A 16,822-nucleotide genomic window follows, 5' to 3' on the forward strand; every position below is an offset into this window, starting at 1 on the left:
CCACTGATTTCAGCAGTTACTCTGGATTTACGCCAATGCAAGTGAGAGCAGAATCGGGCTTGAGGCCCTGTCCCCCCCGTGTCTGTGCTTGTGCTGGTGCAGTGACGGAGGAGGTGGTTCGCACTGCCCTTCTCCAGAGCAGGGCTACTTTAGCTCCTGGTGCACACCTGGGCAGCCATTGCAGTAGTGTAGAAATGCTGGGACACAGGACTCTCCTGACTATGCCCCCAACCCCTCCGTGGCTCCCTTTACATGCTTCAATGGGCCCTCTGCCTCTTAGAAAGCGTCTCTTATGCTAGAGATATTCCTCGCGGGCCTGATGACCCCTTTGTATTGGTTTAACTGGTGCAATGTAAAGGGGCTCTAACACAGGGTTGATTTTCCCCAATGATGTATAAATTCTCTTCTATATTAAGAGTAAGGGGCCTCATGGACACTTTCTAAGAAGTTTAAAACTGCCCTGAATGTACGACTGGGGCAGGGCGTTGGGGTGTGGGAAGGAGTGTGGGGTGTGGGAGGGGATGCAGTGTGCAGGAAGGGGCTCAGGGCAAGGGGTTGGAGTGCAGGAGGGGTGCGGGGTGCAGGAAGGGGCTCAGGGCAGCGGGCTGGGGGCTCAGGGCAGGGGTTGGGCGTGCAGGAGGGGATGCATAGTGCAGGAGGGGGCTCAAGGCAGGGGGTTGGGGAGCAGGAGGGCTGTGGAGTATGGTAGGGGGCTCAGGGCAGGGGGTTGGGGTACAGGAGGGGTGTGGCAGGGGGCTCAAGGCAGGGGGCTAGTGGGCTCAGGGCAGGGGGTTGGGGTGCGGGGTGCAGGAAGAGTGTGGCCAGGAGTTCAGGGCAGGGGGCTAGGGGGTTCAGGGCAGTGGGTTGGGGTGCGGGGTGCAGGAGAGGTTCGGGGTACGGGCTCCGGCCTGGCGCCGCTTACCTCGAGGGGCTCCAGGGTGGCAGCGATGTGCAGCAGGGCTAAGGCAGGCTCCCTGCCTGCCCTGGCCCTCGCCGCTCCCGAAAATGGCTGGCATGTCCGGCAGTGGCTCCTGGGTGTGGGGTGGGGCAGGAGGCTCCACCACGCACTGCCCTCGACTGTGGGTACCACCCCCAAAGCTCCCATTGGCTGCGGTTCCCCATTCCCGGCCAATGGGAGCTGCGGTGAGCGGTGCACGGAGCCCTCTGTCCCCCCTCCCCCAGGGGCCTCAGGGACGTGATGCTCCCCCAGGGGCCTAAGGGACACTTCTGGGAGCGGTACGGGGCTAGGGCAGGCAGAGATTAGCCCCGCTATGCCACGGGGCTGGCAATCCCGTGGGCCGGATTGAAAGCCTTGACGGGCCAGATCGAACCCATGGGCTGTAGTTTGCCCTCCCTTGTCCTATAGGGTCCCCAGCAGAAACTAAAGTTGGCCTTGGTTGGGGAAACCTCTGAATTGAAGCAGCAGTGGAAATACCTCCTGTAAAATATTAAATTCAGGTCCTCATAGGTATTTATGTATTGATATCAATGGGAGTTAGGCCCCTAAATACCTTTAAGCATTTTGTATATAACATCTCACCATGTATCTATTCTTTTTCTCTCTGTGAACCAGTTTTACATTCACCCTTTTGTCCCTCTCTCTGATTGTAGCTCCCCGCTACCCCACCCCATCTTATCCCACCCTCTGACTGCACCTGCCAGCAGCCCCAACCTCTGCTCTCTCTCACGGCTCTTCACAAATTGTCATTTTGCAGGCTCTAACTGCCCTTCTCTCTCTCAGTATTTTTCAGATGTTTCCTGCAGACAGGAAGAGGGTAGAAGCTGCATTACATGCTTGTCACCTTCCAAAGGGCAAGGTGAGTGACTTCTTGGCATATTCAGAGGTATCCAGAGCTACAGGACAATACCTTCCCTGGCCCTGACCTCTTGACCATGATGTTGCTATCCCTAAAACAGCCCCAAAGAGGTAGACTTCCCAGACCAACACTCTAAATTACTGTGAAACTCTATAGTCTGTACCATGTTGTAGCTTTACCCCGTCCCCAGCCATGATGACATCAATTATTATTATTTCTATTACAGTGTCACTGAGGGCCCCAAAGAGCTGACAGTCTCAATAGATAAGGTAGACAAAAGGGAAAAAGAGGCACAGAGACTTGGCCAAAGTCACTCAGCAAGTCAATAGTGGAGTCAAGAATATACCCCAGATATTCTGAATCCAAGGCCACTGCTTTATCCACGCAACAACTGCGCCTTCCCAAGGGACACCAGGGACAACTCACAACTACCCCATTGAAATAGCTTCCCCCAATCCATCACAAATTACTTGCCCTGTTCCTCTAAGCAACGTCTGATGCTCTGTGTGCTAATTCACATGACCACAAACAGGGATACTCCAGGTACTACGGAGCAGGGCAATAGGAATATGGGCAACTGGCTCTAATAAGGAAGTGACGGCAGACATGGGTTTGCAATACTTGCGAGCTGCGGTTTCATTTTCAGAATGATGCGATCAATCCAGAGGACTTCCCTGAGAAAGTGTATAAAACCTTCCTGATGAACCTGTGTCCCCGTCCGGAGATCGATGAGATATTCACCTCTCTGTGAGTCTTCCTCATGCTCCAGGGGCAGGCTTTGTTTCATGAGGGGAAAAGACAGGCAAATGGGGGACAATAAAGGAGGAAGATACGGTACAACTGAAGCAAGATGACTGGGGTGTATGAAGTGACTTCATTCTCAGTCCTGCTCCTAATGTGCAGGTGTCCGCGTCACCAATGGAATTGACATGCTTACTGACAGCCTCAAAAGAGAGAGCAAGGCCTGGCAGGGGTATGGAGACTGATCTACCCTCTTCATTGCTAGAGGTGGTCACAGGTCAAGGCTGAATCAAATGGGTGGGAAGTGTGCACTGCCAGTTTCTGCACTTGAACCTGTGCAGTGGACAGGTAAAGAACTTTAGACCATGCTTTTCAGAACTGACCAATGATTTTGGGTCCCTCTGTGTGCAGGTGGCCAAGCTGGTGAAGGCTTAAATGGGTTTGATTTTCAGAGGTAAGTGCTCAGCTCTTCTGAAAATCAGGCCCCTTGATAGTTTCTCAAGTTGGGCACCCAAAACTTGAGGCACCAAAAACCATTGATCACTTCTGAAAACCTTGGCCTTGGTCTCCAATCTGTGTAACCTTTAACCAGCACTAAATACGCATAGTACAGAAATAAGATACAAAGAAGAGGAAAGGGTGCTGCAAGGTAGAGGAAGTGAGAGAGAGCTGGAGCCTTCAGAGAAAAGAAGGCCTTCTAGGAAATGGTGGGAGTCCAGAGAGATAGGCATGCACAGCCAGCTGCAGGAAGGGTTAGCTTGCGTCTCACTGCTGTAAAAGAGGTTTTCCAGTAATACTTAAATACATTCCTTCTTCCATTCCTCTCTGATTCTCTGCCCTTAGCCATTCGAAAGCCAAGCCCTACATGACCAAAGAGCACTTGGCAAAGTTTATCAACAAGAAACAGCGAGATTCCCGCCTCAATGACATGCTTTTCCCTCCTGCCAAACCAGAGCAGGTGCAGGGCCTGATAGAGAAGTACGAACCCAGTGGGATTAACATCCAGAGAGGTGAGTCTTGTTCAGCACACTGCCTCTCTATCATTCCAGTGCTATGGAATCATCTCACACTGCACATTACACTGATGCTTAGCAGAGTGTCTGGAGCAGCCAGTCTAACTCCTGCAGGCCCCTGTGTTTCAGCATTACCCACCTGCAAGGGAGCCAGGCCTCTTCGTTTCACTTCTGTTTATAGCAGAGGTGAGCAAACTATGGCCCGTGGGCCGACCATCCTGCCCGGCCCTTGAGCTCCTGGCTGGGGAGGCTAGCTCCTGGCCTCTCCCTGCTGTCCTGCCTCCCCCCACAGCGATGCCGCCTTGCGGTCAGCAGGGCTGCGAGCTCCTGCCGCTCTGAGTGGCATGGTAAGGGGGTGGCAGTGGCGCACGTGCGGCAGTGGGGGGTTTGGGTAGGGAGTCTTGGGGGGCAGTCAGGGGACAGGGAGCGGTTGGATGGGGCGGAGGTTCTGGGGCGGTCGGGGAACGGGGGGGTTGGATAGGGCGTGGGAGTCCCGGGTGGGCCTGTCGGGCGGACAAGGGGTGAATAGGGCCAGGGGGGCAGTCAGGGGATAGGGAGCAGGGGGGGTTGGATGGGGGTGGGGTCCCAGGGGGTGGGTTTGGAGCAGGGGGTCCTGGGAGGGGGCAGTCAGGGGACAAGGAGCAGGGGGGATTGGATGGGTTGGGAATTCTGAGGGGGGCAGTCAGGAGGCAGGAAGTGGGAGGGGGCAGATAGGGGTTGGGGGCCAGGCTGTTTCGGGGGCACAGCCTTCCCTACCTGGCCCTCCATACAGTTTTGTAGCCCGATGTGGCCCTTGGGCCAAAAAGTTTGCCAACCCCTGGTTTATAGCTTTGTTTTCCCTGCAGGGCAATTGTCGCCAGAGGGGATGGTCTGGTTCCTCTGTGGCCCTGAAAACAATATTGTATCACTGGACAAAGTGGTGCTGTACCAGGACATGACCCAGCCACTCTCACATTACTTCATCAACTCATCACACAACACCTACCTGACAGGTATCTCTCCACTGGATGAAACACCTATACCAGGGATCTTCCCCTAGCTTCAAAGCAGGTGTGTTGCACCAAGCACATGTACCGACACTGAAGATGGGTTTTGCCCCATGTGCCATGTATGCTGGGCAGCAATCGGGCAGTTTGTAAGGAATCGACCCATTGGTAGGGATTTGAAAAGAAAAAGCATACTCTGATCTTCTGTAGAAAGGGCAGGCCTGGGTGATGCCAAGCAAGGCAAAAGTACTAGGGAGATCAGTGTAAACACTCAAGCCAGTGAGTCACAGTCTCCTTGTGTCTGATGGATTCTTTTTTGGGATGGCCTGTAGCTGGGGTGTGATAGGGCATGTATAACATTTCCAGTGTAGGAAGGGTGAGCAATTCTTTGTCCTCAAGCTCATAGCCAGGGTCTTTTCCCATCACCAACTCCATCACAGTGCAAGGTTATGGCTTCATCATCTGACCATATAGACAGGCACGGGTATTCTTGGGATGTGAGGGCAGGTTCCTGTCTCTCCTAAACATCTGGCCAGGTGTGTGTCTCTCTCAGGAGTCCCTAGGCTGAGCAGATGTGTGCCACTCTTCACTGGTTGGGCATGTGCCTATCTTTGGGTGGAGGTATTACCCTACAAGGCAGGTATATATGCTTTAAGATTTCAAGGAGAAGCAGGTGTCCTGCCCAAGCAGCCGAGCAGATGTATAACCCCATAGACTTGAAGGCAGATCCATACCCCTTCCCAACAGCTGGGCAGGTGTAGATCCCTCAGGAATTCAAGAGCAGGTAGTTGTGTGTCCCTCCCAACTGACTGGGCAGGTGTCTCCCCTGGGGGTTCGTGGTAGGTGGATACCGTCACACCTCATCCCTCAATGTGCAAACGGTAAACACACTGGTATAGGCCATGCTTTGAGGGAGGAAGAAGTGTTAGGGAGGGCTCCACTGCCCACTTACCTAAAATCTCTCTGAAGTGTGGAGTGCATGCTTGCCCCGGGTGTGCACAGAGCTGTTTCCCCTTCTTATTGCTCTCCATGCAGAATGCACTCACATGAATAATTGGCAAACCAGAGTCTCTTCTTCTCCTCCTGCCCCTCTCCAGCTGGCCAGTTTTCTGGCATCTCATCTCCTGAAATGTATCGTCAGAGCCTGCTATCTGGCTGCCGTTGTGTGGAGCTGGACTGCTGGAAGGGTCGTCCCCCAGATGAGGAGCCCATCATCACCCATGGATTCACCATGACAACTGAGATTCTCTTCAAAGTGAGGGATTGTCTCCACAGATTAATTGTCCTGATTTTGTACTTATTTCTGTGTACCGAGAGTGAATAGATGAAGAATGGGCAGGGGGACACAGGTGTATGGATAGACGAGCTTATATTCAACAGGGTGGCCCGATGTGTAGGTTAATTGGGGGAAAGTAGATAGATAGGGGGAAAGTAGCGGGGCTGTTGTATGGATGAGTCTGAATAGATGAGGTGAAATACTTGTGAATTGTCAGATAGGGAATCAGAGAGGTGGCTGGGGGGATGGAGAGATGTATGGTTGAATGGATGAGTGCCTAGTGGTTGGAGGGTTGTGTAGGTGGATGGATGTGTGTGTGAATGAACAGCTGTGTGAGTTCAGACAAATGACAAGCACCAGGCATCTTTTCAGAAGTCCACGAGGGTTAAGAGAGAGCCTTTTTGTCTTCTACAGGTTGATGTCTACAGCAGGTTTGTAATGTTAAATATTGGCACTGTGGGGGTAATTCCTTTTGTCACGACCATGCCATGGGAGTACACGATATGCATCCAGCAGAGCAGCAGCCATCTGGGATGTTGGTCGTACAGCTTCCCTGACTATTCACTCAAAGGCTCTACGGGGAAAGAGAGCCAGCCCAGGGTCATGCTCCATTGCCTGGTGAACTTGCTGTTCACGCTGAAGGATTTTGTTTTCGTGTATTTAACCGCATAAATTACAAAAACGGTGCATGGTAAAAGTCACAAGACTACACTCACTTCCCCTCAGTCCACTCGGGCAAAGCCCAGATCCCACCAGACAGAAGCCAATTGTTAACAGCTCTCTTGTACTTAGTCTGTGTTTCCCCCACTCCCACACCCCGCATTCCTGCACTTCATTATTACCAAGACATATGAAAAAAAAAAACTTTCTCCTTCACTGCTCAGGTACCTTGACCTGTCTGTAATAGTTAGTGCTGGCAATTTCCCAGGCTACCTCTTTTGGTATCATGGGGTTGCTTTTGCATAGCAGTTCACTACAGATAGGGCAAATAATAGCACAATTATGTATTATGGAAGCTATAATTGCACAGAGGGGTTCTGCTAAACCATGTGAATGAACCTTAAATTGGAATTATAGCCTGTTAACACAGCATGAGCCCAGTTTTTAGTTTATATAATACACAGATCCCCCATCTCCAACCCCGTCCGTCTAATAGCATCTTTTGCACCCTCTCCTCCTCTGAACTTGTAGCAGCTGCCTTTGAAATGCCGCTTAAGTGGCCCCCTGAAGTGGCACTGGAGCCGCCTTCCTTAGAGAGAAACCGCTTGTTGAATCAGGGTTTTGGGGTTGCGGGGCAGGGGTTGCATAGATTGAAGTCATTGGGCCATATTCATCCCTGGCATTATGCCACTGTCTTCCTGAAGCTTACACCAGAGCTGAATTTGGCCCAATGGATTGAACTCTGCAGTCCATGTACTATAATGCGGTATACAATGGATTGTATGATATCACTGAATGAATGGAGCAGGAGTAAGTGCGGGCAGATAATTACAAAGGAAAAAAACTATGCTCCTGGAACCTGCCAGTTAGCAACAATGGGAAAGAAAATAGAGAAAAGTTCATGGCAGTTTAATAGGGGCCTGGGGAAAATATTATTTTAAAAAAGAAATCAATATTGTTGAGAACAGTTCCATGGCAACAGCATCTGGAATGTTAGTTACTGCTGGTTGCTGAGCATTTCCATTTGCTGTGCTTTTAGACAGTCAGGATCAAGAAGGATTTTACAGGTAAGTAAAATGACAGACAAATGGACAAATTCAGAGGAAGTATGTGTTGCAGTATCCCCCTCAGTGAATCTTACACCAAATTTAGTCTCCCTTTAGATATAAAGAAAAGGAGTACTTGTGGCACCTTAGAGACTAACCAATTTATTTGAGCATGAGCTTTCGTGAGCTACAGCTCACTTGAGCTGTAGCTCACGAAAGCTCATGCTCAAATAAATTGGTTAGTCTCTAAGGTGCCACAAGTACTCCTTTTCTTTTTGCGAATACAGACTAACACGGCTGTTCCTCTGAAACCTTTAGATATATTTACTTTTAATCATACCCATGTAACAAGATCTACACTGGCCCTCCTATGCCTTCTGCATCACCTCTGAATGTGAAGTATTGAGTATAAAAGAAGGGAATCCAGGTTGTACGTCACATGCTGAGAGACCAGACGAGAGGAGTGTGTGAAAAGGAAGTTTAGTCATGCCTGGAAGAGTTGCTGGAAGAGATCAACTCAGAGATGTGAAAGCTGGGTGGCTACCTGTCTCAGGACACTATAGTAATGCTCTGTCTGTCTGTCTCTTCTTGTTTAGGATGTCATTGAGGCCATTGCAGAAAGTGCTTTCAAAACCTCTCTCTACCCGGTTATCCTGTCCTTTGAGAACCATGTTGACTCGTGAGTATCCAGTAGTTGCTGGTGGGCTCACATCTGGGGAACTCACGTGAAAGAATTAACTTTTTGCTGTCTGAGAGGAGAGGTAGAAGCAAGCACAACCTCTCCAGCTGCCTCACACATAGTTGTGATTTCCTGGGTGTCTGAGCCTGGGGGTAGCAAGGTGAAGCATTGGAGTTGCAGTGTTAGACGTTTTTCTTGGAGGGATCAGAGGTGGTTGATGCCGAAAGATGAGATGATCAAACCAGTGAATCCCATCTTGCCACTCCCATTCAACCTCCCCCAAAATGCCTAATGCTGGGGAGGTGATAGAGCAGGGCAGATGCTGTTAGTCCTGGACAGGGGTTTCAGAGAGCCTGTGTGAGAGATCAGGATGAGGGGAAGTTAGGGTTAACTCTTTGGGTGGGGTAGCAGGGGTGGGTTTTGGGGGAAGGTGCATGGTGGAGGAGGGTTGCTTATGCTCTTTTCCAGACTCCATAGGTTCATGTCTCTTGTTTTATTGCATTATTCTTTAGGCCCAGACAGCAGGCTAAGATGGCTGAGTACTGCAGGACCATATTTGGGGACACACTTCTGACAGAGCCGCTAGAAAAATATCCAGTAAGTGGAAGATGGGGGAGAACTTTTATTGGGGAGAGGGCATCATACACACAGGGATCACTCCTTGGTGCTGCCTGGTTCTGCCACCTGTGTGGTAATTTGGGGGATCCTTTGTGGCAAGTGGGAGGAGGCTTATAAAGGCATTACAGTCAGTGAGCCTGGAGACAGAGGCAGTGAGGGCAGACAGCTGGAAATGGGGCTGGGTGCTGAGCAACTTGGAGAATGAAGGGTGAACTTTTCAACTTCAGGGCCAGATTTTTTGAAACTAGAGGCCTGATTCTGCTCTAAGTTACACCTATGTGACTCCTTCGACTTTAGAATCAGACCCCATATGAGTTGTGCATGTGAAATACATATGTACAGGCATAGTCAGATAAGTAACATATGCAGCTGCATGCACAGAACAGTAGAGTGCATGCCCAGATAAGTGATTGCACATGCAGCTCCCCAGTTTGCATGTACAAATGCATATTACCTTTGTGTAATCCCCATGCACATTACTACTGCTGTGCCATAGATATACATGTTGTTTTGCAGAAAAATAAAAAGACAACATCCATCTGCCAAAGTGCTTACAGACCACAGTACATCAAGGAATAATAAAGGATGGCATGTGGGGTGTTGGAGGATGGACAAGGTTTACAGCAATAGACAGGTTTCAGAGTAGCAGCCGTGTTAGTCTGTATCCGTAAAAAGAAAAGGAGTACTTGTGGCACCTTAGAGACTAACAAATTTATTAGAGCATTAGGAAAGGTGAGCTATTACCAGCAGGAGAGCGGGGGTAATAGCTCACCTTTCCTGATCACTCTTGCTACAGTCTGTATGGTAACACCCATTGTTTCATGTTCTCTGTGTATATAAAATTTCCCCAAGATATTTTCCACTGTATCCATCCAATGAAGTGAGCTGTAGCTCACGAAAGCTTATGCTCTAATAAATTGGTTAGTCTCTAAGGTGCCACAAGTCCTCCTTTTCTTTTTACAGCAATAGAAACACACACACATGCAGTGCCTCTTGGGAAGAATCATGGTAGGCAGACAAGGTAGAGCACCTGAAAACCATATGTTAGTTGGATGGATACAGAAGGATATTTGGGTGGTCCTTTGAATGGTGCTGGATGTAGGCAGATGTGTGGCTGGAAACACAGCATGGCACAAGCAGGCACAAAGGTGGAAAAAGTGTGGGCTGTAGATAGAGAAAGATATAAAAATAGTGTAGGATGCCAATGTAAAACTGGCAGCCAGATGGCCGGGATACAGGATGTGGATGGCACTGTAAGCAGACAGGTGGTTACAGGTACAGACAGGTGGATGGAGATGTTGAAGGATGCAGATGGTGCAGTGTGAAGGCAGACATGTGGATGGAGATGTTCACAGATACAGATGGACAGCTGAGTGTATGAGCTCTGACTCTTTGTAGGGGAAATTCAATAAGGACTTTTCTCTGTTGCAGCTGAAACCGGGTGTTCCCTTGCCAAGCCCTCAGGATCTCTTAGGGAAAATCCTGATTAAGAACAAAAAGAAACAATCTGCATCTGAAGAGAGGCAGGACTCTCTGAAGAAAGAGAGGAATGAAGCTACTGACCAGCCTTTCACTGTGGATGGTATTGATACTGGTACAATACGGAGTGGGGGAGGGGACTCATTCCACTCAGATGGGGTGGCCTGGCCCTTTGGAGAAAGTCCAAACTGGCCTGGTGTTATTTAAGATCTAATATACATAAGTTCAGGCACTTCAGAGTGGAGGATGAGGGGGATCAGCTTTTCAGAATAGAATTGTTTTCAGACACTTTATAGCAGTAATAGTGTTACCAGAGCCTTAAAAGATCATGTTCCCAATACATTGCCTGGTTATCTGCCAATCATTCTGCTTCTCCTGAGATGCACTGCTGCATATACTGGCTGTTGATCTGATGTGTGCATGGATAGGCTATATTGCCCTTGATTCCTGTCCTGCATTGTCACTGAGTAGCTCCATGGCATCCAACAAATACATCATGACATATTTCTTAACCATAAACGTTTTGAAGGCCTGTACAACTTGCAGCTCCCCCAGATCTTTCATCTCTTTTGCATCTTACATTTGGAGACCCCAAGACAGAACAAGAGAGATTTCAGCCCATGGACCCCAAGACAGAACAAGTGAGATTTCAGCCCTATGTCCTAATAAGGAGGAAAGGATGGAAAATGATAAAATACAGGGAGGATCTGATGAGAAACAGTCAATTATGTTGAAAAAAAAGTCCCATTCAATTATGTCATGCAATAGGGGACAGCCAAAAAATGACAAGTTTTTAAAATGCTTATATACCAATGCTAGAAGTCTAAATAATAAGATGGGTGAACTAGAGTGCCTAGTATTAAATGAGGATATTGATATAATACACATCACAGAAACCTGGTGGAATGATGATAATCAATGGGACACAGTAATACCAGGGTACAAAATATATAGGAAGGACAGAACAGGTCGTGCTGGTGGGGGAGTGGCACTATATATGAAAGAAAGCATAGAATCAAATGAAGTAAAAATCTTAAATGAACTAAAATTGTACTATAGAATCTCTTTGGATAGTAATTCCATGCTTGAAAAATAAGAATATAGCAGTAAGGCTATATTACAGACCACCTGACCAGGATGGTGTTAGTGACTCTGAAATGCTCAGGAAGATTAGAGATGTTATTAAAATAAAAAACTCAATAACAATAATGGGGGATTTCAACTACCCCCATATTGACTGGGTACATATCACCTTAGGAAGGGATGCTGAGATAAAGTTTCTTGACACCTTAAATGACTGCTTCTTGGAGCAGCTAGTCCTGGAACCCACAAGAGGAGAGGCAATTCTTGATTTAGTCCAAAGTGGAGCACAGGATCAGGTCCAAGAGGTGAATATAGCTAGACCGCTTGGTAATAGTGACCATAATATAATTAAATTTAACATCCCTGTGATGGGGAAAACTCCACAGCAGTCCAACACTGTAGATTTAATTTCAGAAAGGGGAACTGCATAAAAATGAGGAGGTTAGTGAAACAGAAATTAAAAGGTACAGGACCAAAAGTAAAATCCCTGCAAGCTGCATGGAAACTTTTTAAAGACACCATAATAGAGGCTCAACTTAAATGTATACCCCAACTTAAAAAACATAGAGAACCAAAAAAGAGCCACCGGGGTTAAACAACAAAGTAAAAGAAGCAGTAAGAGGCAAAAAGGCATCCTTTAAAAAGTGGAAAGTAAATCCTAATGAGGAAAATAGAAAAGAGCATTTGGCAAATGAAGTGTAAAAATATAATTAGGAAGGCCAAAAAAGAATTTGAAGAACAGCTAGACAAAGACTCAAAAAGTAATAGCAAAAAAATGTGTAAGTACGTCAGAAGCAAGAAGCCTGCTAAACAACCAGTGGGGCCACTGGACTATCGAGATGCTAAAGGAGCACTCAAAGACGATAAGGCCATAGCGGAGAAGCTAAAAGAATTCTTTGCATTGGTCTTCACAGCTGAGGATGTGAGGGAGATTACCACACCCGAGCAATTCTTTTTGTGTGACAGATCTGAGGCACTGTCCCAAATTGAGGTGTCATTAGAGGAGGTTTTGGAACAAATTGATAAACTAAACAGTAATAAGTTACAAGGACCAGATGGTATTCACCCAAGAGTTCTGAAGGAATTCAAATGTGAAATTGCAGAACTACTAACTCTAGTCTGTAACTTATCGTTTAAATCAGCTTCTGTACCAAACAATTGGAGGATAGCTAATGTGACGCCAATTTTTAAAGAGGGCTTCAGGGGTGATCCCAGCAGTTACAGGCCGGTAAGCCTGACTTCAGTACCAGGGGAACTGCTTGAAACTATGGTAAAGAACAAAATTGTCAGACACATAGATGAACATAATTTGTTGGGAAAGAGTCAACATGGTTTTTGTAAAGGGAAATCATGCCTCACCAATCTACTAGAATTCTTTGAGAGGGTCAACAAGTATGTGGACAAAGGCGATCCAGTGTATTTAGATTTTCAGAAAGCCTTTGACAAGGTCCCTCACCAAAGGCTCTTAAGCAAAATAAGCAGTCATGGGATAAGAGGGAAGGTTCTCTCATGGATTGGTAATTGGTTAAAAGATAGAAAACAAAGAGTAGGAATAAATGGTAAGTTTTCAGAATGGAGAGAGGTAAATAGTGGTGTCCCCCAGGGATCTGTTCTGGGCCCAGTCCCATTTAACATATTCATAAACAATCTGGAAAAAGGGGTAAACAGTGAGGTGGTAAAATTTACAGATGATACAAAACTACTCAAGATAGTTAAGTCCCAGGCAGACTGTGAAGAGCCAGAAAAGGAACTCACAAAACTGTGTGATTGGGCAACAGAATGGCAGATGAAATTTAATGTTGGTAAATGCAAAGTAATGCACATTGGAAAACATAATCCTAACTATACATATACAATGATGGGGGTCTAAATTAGCTCTGTTACCACTCAAGAAAGAGATCTTGGAGTCACTGTGAATAGTTCTCTGAAATCATCCACTCAACGTGCAGTGGTGGTCAAAAAAGAGTACAGAATGTTGGGAATCATCAAGAAAGGGAGAGATAATAAGACAGAAAATGTCATATTCCCTCTATATAAATCCATGGTACGCCCACACCTTGAATAGTGCGTGCAGATGTGGTCGCCCCATCTCAAAAAAGATATATTGGAATTGGAAAAGGTTCAGAAAAGGGCAACAAAAATGATTAGGGGTATAAAACGGCTTCCGTATGAGAAGAGATTAATACTTTTCATCTTGGAAAAGAGGCGACTAAGGGGGGATATGATAGAGGTCTATAAAATCATGAGTGGTATAGAGAAAGTAAATAAGGAAATGTTATTTACTCCTTCTGATAATACAAGAACAAGGGGCCACCAAATGAAGTTAATAGGTAGCAGATTTAAAACAAACACAAGAAAGTATTTTTTTCACGCAATGCACTGTCAACCTCTGGAACTCCTTGCCATAGGGTGTTGTGAAGGCCAATACTATAACGAGGTTCAAAAGGGAGCTAGATAGATTCCTGGAAGATATGGCCATCAATGGCTATTAGCCAGGATGGGCAGGAATGGTGTCCCTAGCCTCTGTTTGCCAGAAGCTGGGACTGGGTGACAGGGCATGGATCAGTTGATGATAACCTGTCTGTTCATTGCCTTTGGGACACCTGCCAAGGCCACTGTCAGAGGACAGGATATGGGGCTTGATGGACGTTTGGTCTGACCCAGTACGGCCGTTCTTATTTTCTTATGGAGTCTCCATGCTCCTGTCACAGAAGGCACACAGAGCGCTATGAGAATGCAGGAACAGCTCCTCTGTAAAATAGCCAGGAATCAGGATCTAAAGTAAATCCACTCCCAGATTTGTCCCATTAGGTATGACCCTTGGTGGAGGAAGTGGGCCTACAGCCCACTCCTCATGGGAGAAGCCTATGAAGGGAGGCTGGAGGCTTTGGGGATACAGCGAACTTAGAGCCTGTTACTGTATTTGGAGCTTAGGAAACTGGCAAGAGGAAGAACTGAATTACTTGAGTGCACCAGCCCAGAGCGGTGCCTCTCCATATTTGGATGCAGCCATTAGAGCAATATCGTACCCCTTTCGTGTTCCCACGTTTACACTGGGAGGGATTTCAATTCAGATAAGTGGCATGTTTCCCTTGCTAGTGGAGGAGCATTAGAGGACATGTCGGCAATCCTTCATGCTGCCCTGTCTAAATGTGCTGCTGGTGCACACTGTGTATGCTTAGTCTGGGCAGGCGATGTGACCGAAGAGGACCCAGAGGAAGAGGAGGAGGAATCTGGAAACTTGGATGAAGAACAGATTAAAAAGATGCAGTCAGATGAGGTAATGCGCTGCCCTTTCCTCTCTTGGCCCATTTGCTTCTTCTGGACAGTGATCCTATCACAGCTTGTTGTGGGGTCCCATCGTTCTATTTAATCTAAAGCCCCCTCTCCTCTGACCCCCCCCAGGCTTGAGAGCCCAAGCTCTACCCCAAGCCGCAACCTCAAAGCAACATCTACACAGCTATTCTTAGCGTACTTGTGTGAGCCCTGCTAGCACAAGTCTAGACCCGGACTGGGACGCTTGCTTCCAGATCTAGTGTAGCCTTAGAGACCCAACTGTGAGTGTGTTGTTTTTCTGGGAGGTGTCTCTTCATCTGTCCAGTCTCGTTTTGCTTAGGGCACTGCTGGCTTGGAAGTGACAGCTTACGAGGAAATGTCCAGCCTGGTTAATTACATCCAGCCCATCAAACTTGACTCCTTTGATATCTCAACAGGTAAGAAGGATTCTTGTCTTTTCACTATTCTAAATGTTTTCATTGAAACAGCTGGTATGAACTTGCACGTATTGACACTCTCCAGCTATTCTGACTGCAGCTGTATTTGCAGATACTCTGTTGCCCCATGCCATCTTCTTTTACCCTCCTTGCTCTCTCTTACAATAGCAAACATGGACATCCCTCTTTGTAGTCACTGGGTCAAATTCTGCCATCATTTACACTAGTGAAAATCAGCAATACCACCACTGCAATCCATGGAGTTATTCTGGTCTTACACTGGTGTAAATGAGAGCAGAATTTAGCCCAGCCTGACTGGTCTTTTTCTTCAGTAGGGATTCCCCCTGCTGGGTGATGGAGAAAGAAAGCTGTACACCTGTAACCAAGTGAAATGCACCTGCTTTCATCAAACACACCAAGTTCATCAGATTCTCAAACCTGGGGCCAATTTTGAGTGAACTGGGTTGATGCATGGTGTCAGTGAAAAACCTGGTAAAATGCAGAACTTTTCATTGAGCTTTGCTGTCAGTGTTGGGTTCACTTGAACCTACAACTCAAACTAAGGGGAAACAAGACAACTCCTGCACTGACACCAAAGAAACAATTTATGTTGCACACATCACTGCCATGTGAGCCCTTCTCTGTCTGTGAGATTATAATGTATGGTTTGGAACAAAATGAAGGGCTGTAACTGTTGCTATATGTTTTCTATAAAAGAAAAGGTGAACTTCTTACACACACACACACACACACACACCCTCTCTTTGCAAGCTGATCCTCTGGATGTGTTCATTTGCCTGTCCCAGGTAAACCCAACGCAAATCCCAACAGCTCAAATAAACCTTTATGAGTCCTCCTCCAATCCCATTTCAGAGGGCCAAGCAAGGATGGAGGTGTCTTGATCTGATCATGGGGTCCGTGGGGAAAGAAACAGGCTGGGTGTTGGTCTGAGGCCCAGCATGAATGTGTCATGCTTTGATCATGGCACTTGGCAGAGTATGAGATGAGGTGCTGGGCATGCCTGTCTTTTAAACATTTCCCTCTTCCGTATTCCCAGAGCAGAACCGAAGTTATGTCATCTCCTCCTTTACCGAAATGAAGGCTTATGATCTACTGACCAAATCCCCTGTGCAGTTTGTAGAGTATCCTTTTTGCTAGATGAACTCTTACGCAGCATTGTCCTGTGTACCTGGGTGATGCATTTTAAGTGGAATATGAAAGCATTACTCCCTGTCATATAGTATAATTCTGGTAAACTGTACAACAATGCACAGTCCTGTGAGTATTTGCATGGCTCCTGGGGTAAGGTAAAGACAGCACAACTTGCTTCGGGTGGTCAGAACCTTATTAGCTCCTATTCACAATCCATGAAAAGTACCAAGTACACAGAGGACTCAGACAAGGTACTATTATCTGGGGAACATGTAGGTCATACTGGTCACAGGGCTTCCTGATAGGATGCCTGTTGCCCTCTAGCAGGTGCAGTCAGGACTACCAAATGCTTGTTGCTAAGCATGGAGCACATCATGTTATATAGGGATGCAGGAAATGGGTCTCGCTTTGATACCGTATCTTACAGCCTCTGGTGTTTATAACATAGGATGTTACCAAGCATCCAGCAGCCATTTCAGACCTAAAGAAGCTCATATAATCTGGAACTGGGAGCTAGTCCCAGGGCACATGTGCAGCAATAGGCCACTCCAGACCTGTT

General features: G+C 47.2%; 1 protein-coding gene across 6 annotated transcripts in view; it reads left to right on the top strand.

Annotated features, from left to right (window-relative positions):
- PLCB2 (phospholipase C beta 2) overlaps positions 1-16,822 on the top strand; it is a 67,360-nt gene that overhangs the window by 28,700 nt on the left and 21,838 nt on the right. For 5 of the 6 annotated variants that reach the window (XM_048854133.2, XM_048854134.2, XM_075129708.1 and 2 more), the window contains 11 exons: positions 1,742-1,817; positions 2,464-2,564; positions 3,402-3,568; positions 4,417-4,563; positions 5,655-5,812; positions 8,136-8,218; positions 8,731-8,815; positions 10,268-10,418; positions 14,581-14,678; positions 15,015-15,111; positions 16,169-16,253. In XM_048854133.2, coding sequence (XP_048710090.1) covers positions 1,742-1,817; positions 2,464-2,564; positions 3,402-3,568; positions 4,417-4,563; positions 5,655-5,812; positions 8,136-8,218; positions 8,731-8,815; positions 10,268-10,418; positions 14,581-14,678; positions 15,015-15,111; positions 16,169-16,253 — 1,248 coding nt within the window. The other variant, XM_048854136.2, reaches the window with a different exon arrangement.

This window comes from Caretta caretta, chromosome 6 (genome assembly GCF_965140235.1).
Source record: "Caretta caretta isolate rCarCar2 chromosome 6, rCarCar1.hap1, whole genome shotgun sequence".
Lineage (NCBI taxonomy): Eukaryota > Metazoa > Chordata > Testudines > Cheloniidae > Caretta > Caretta caretta.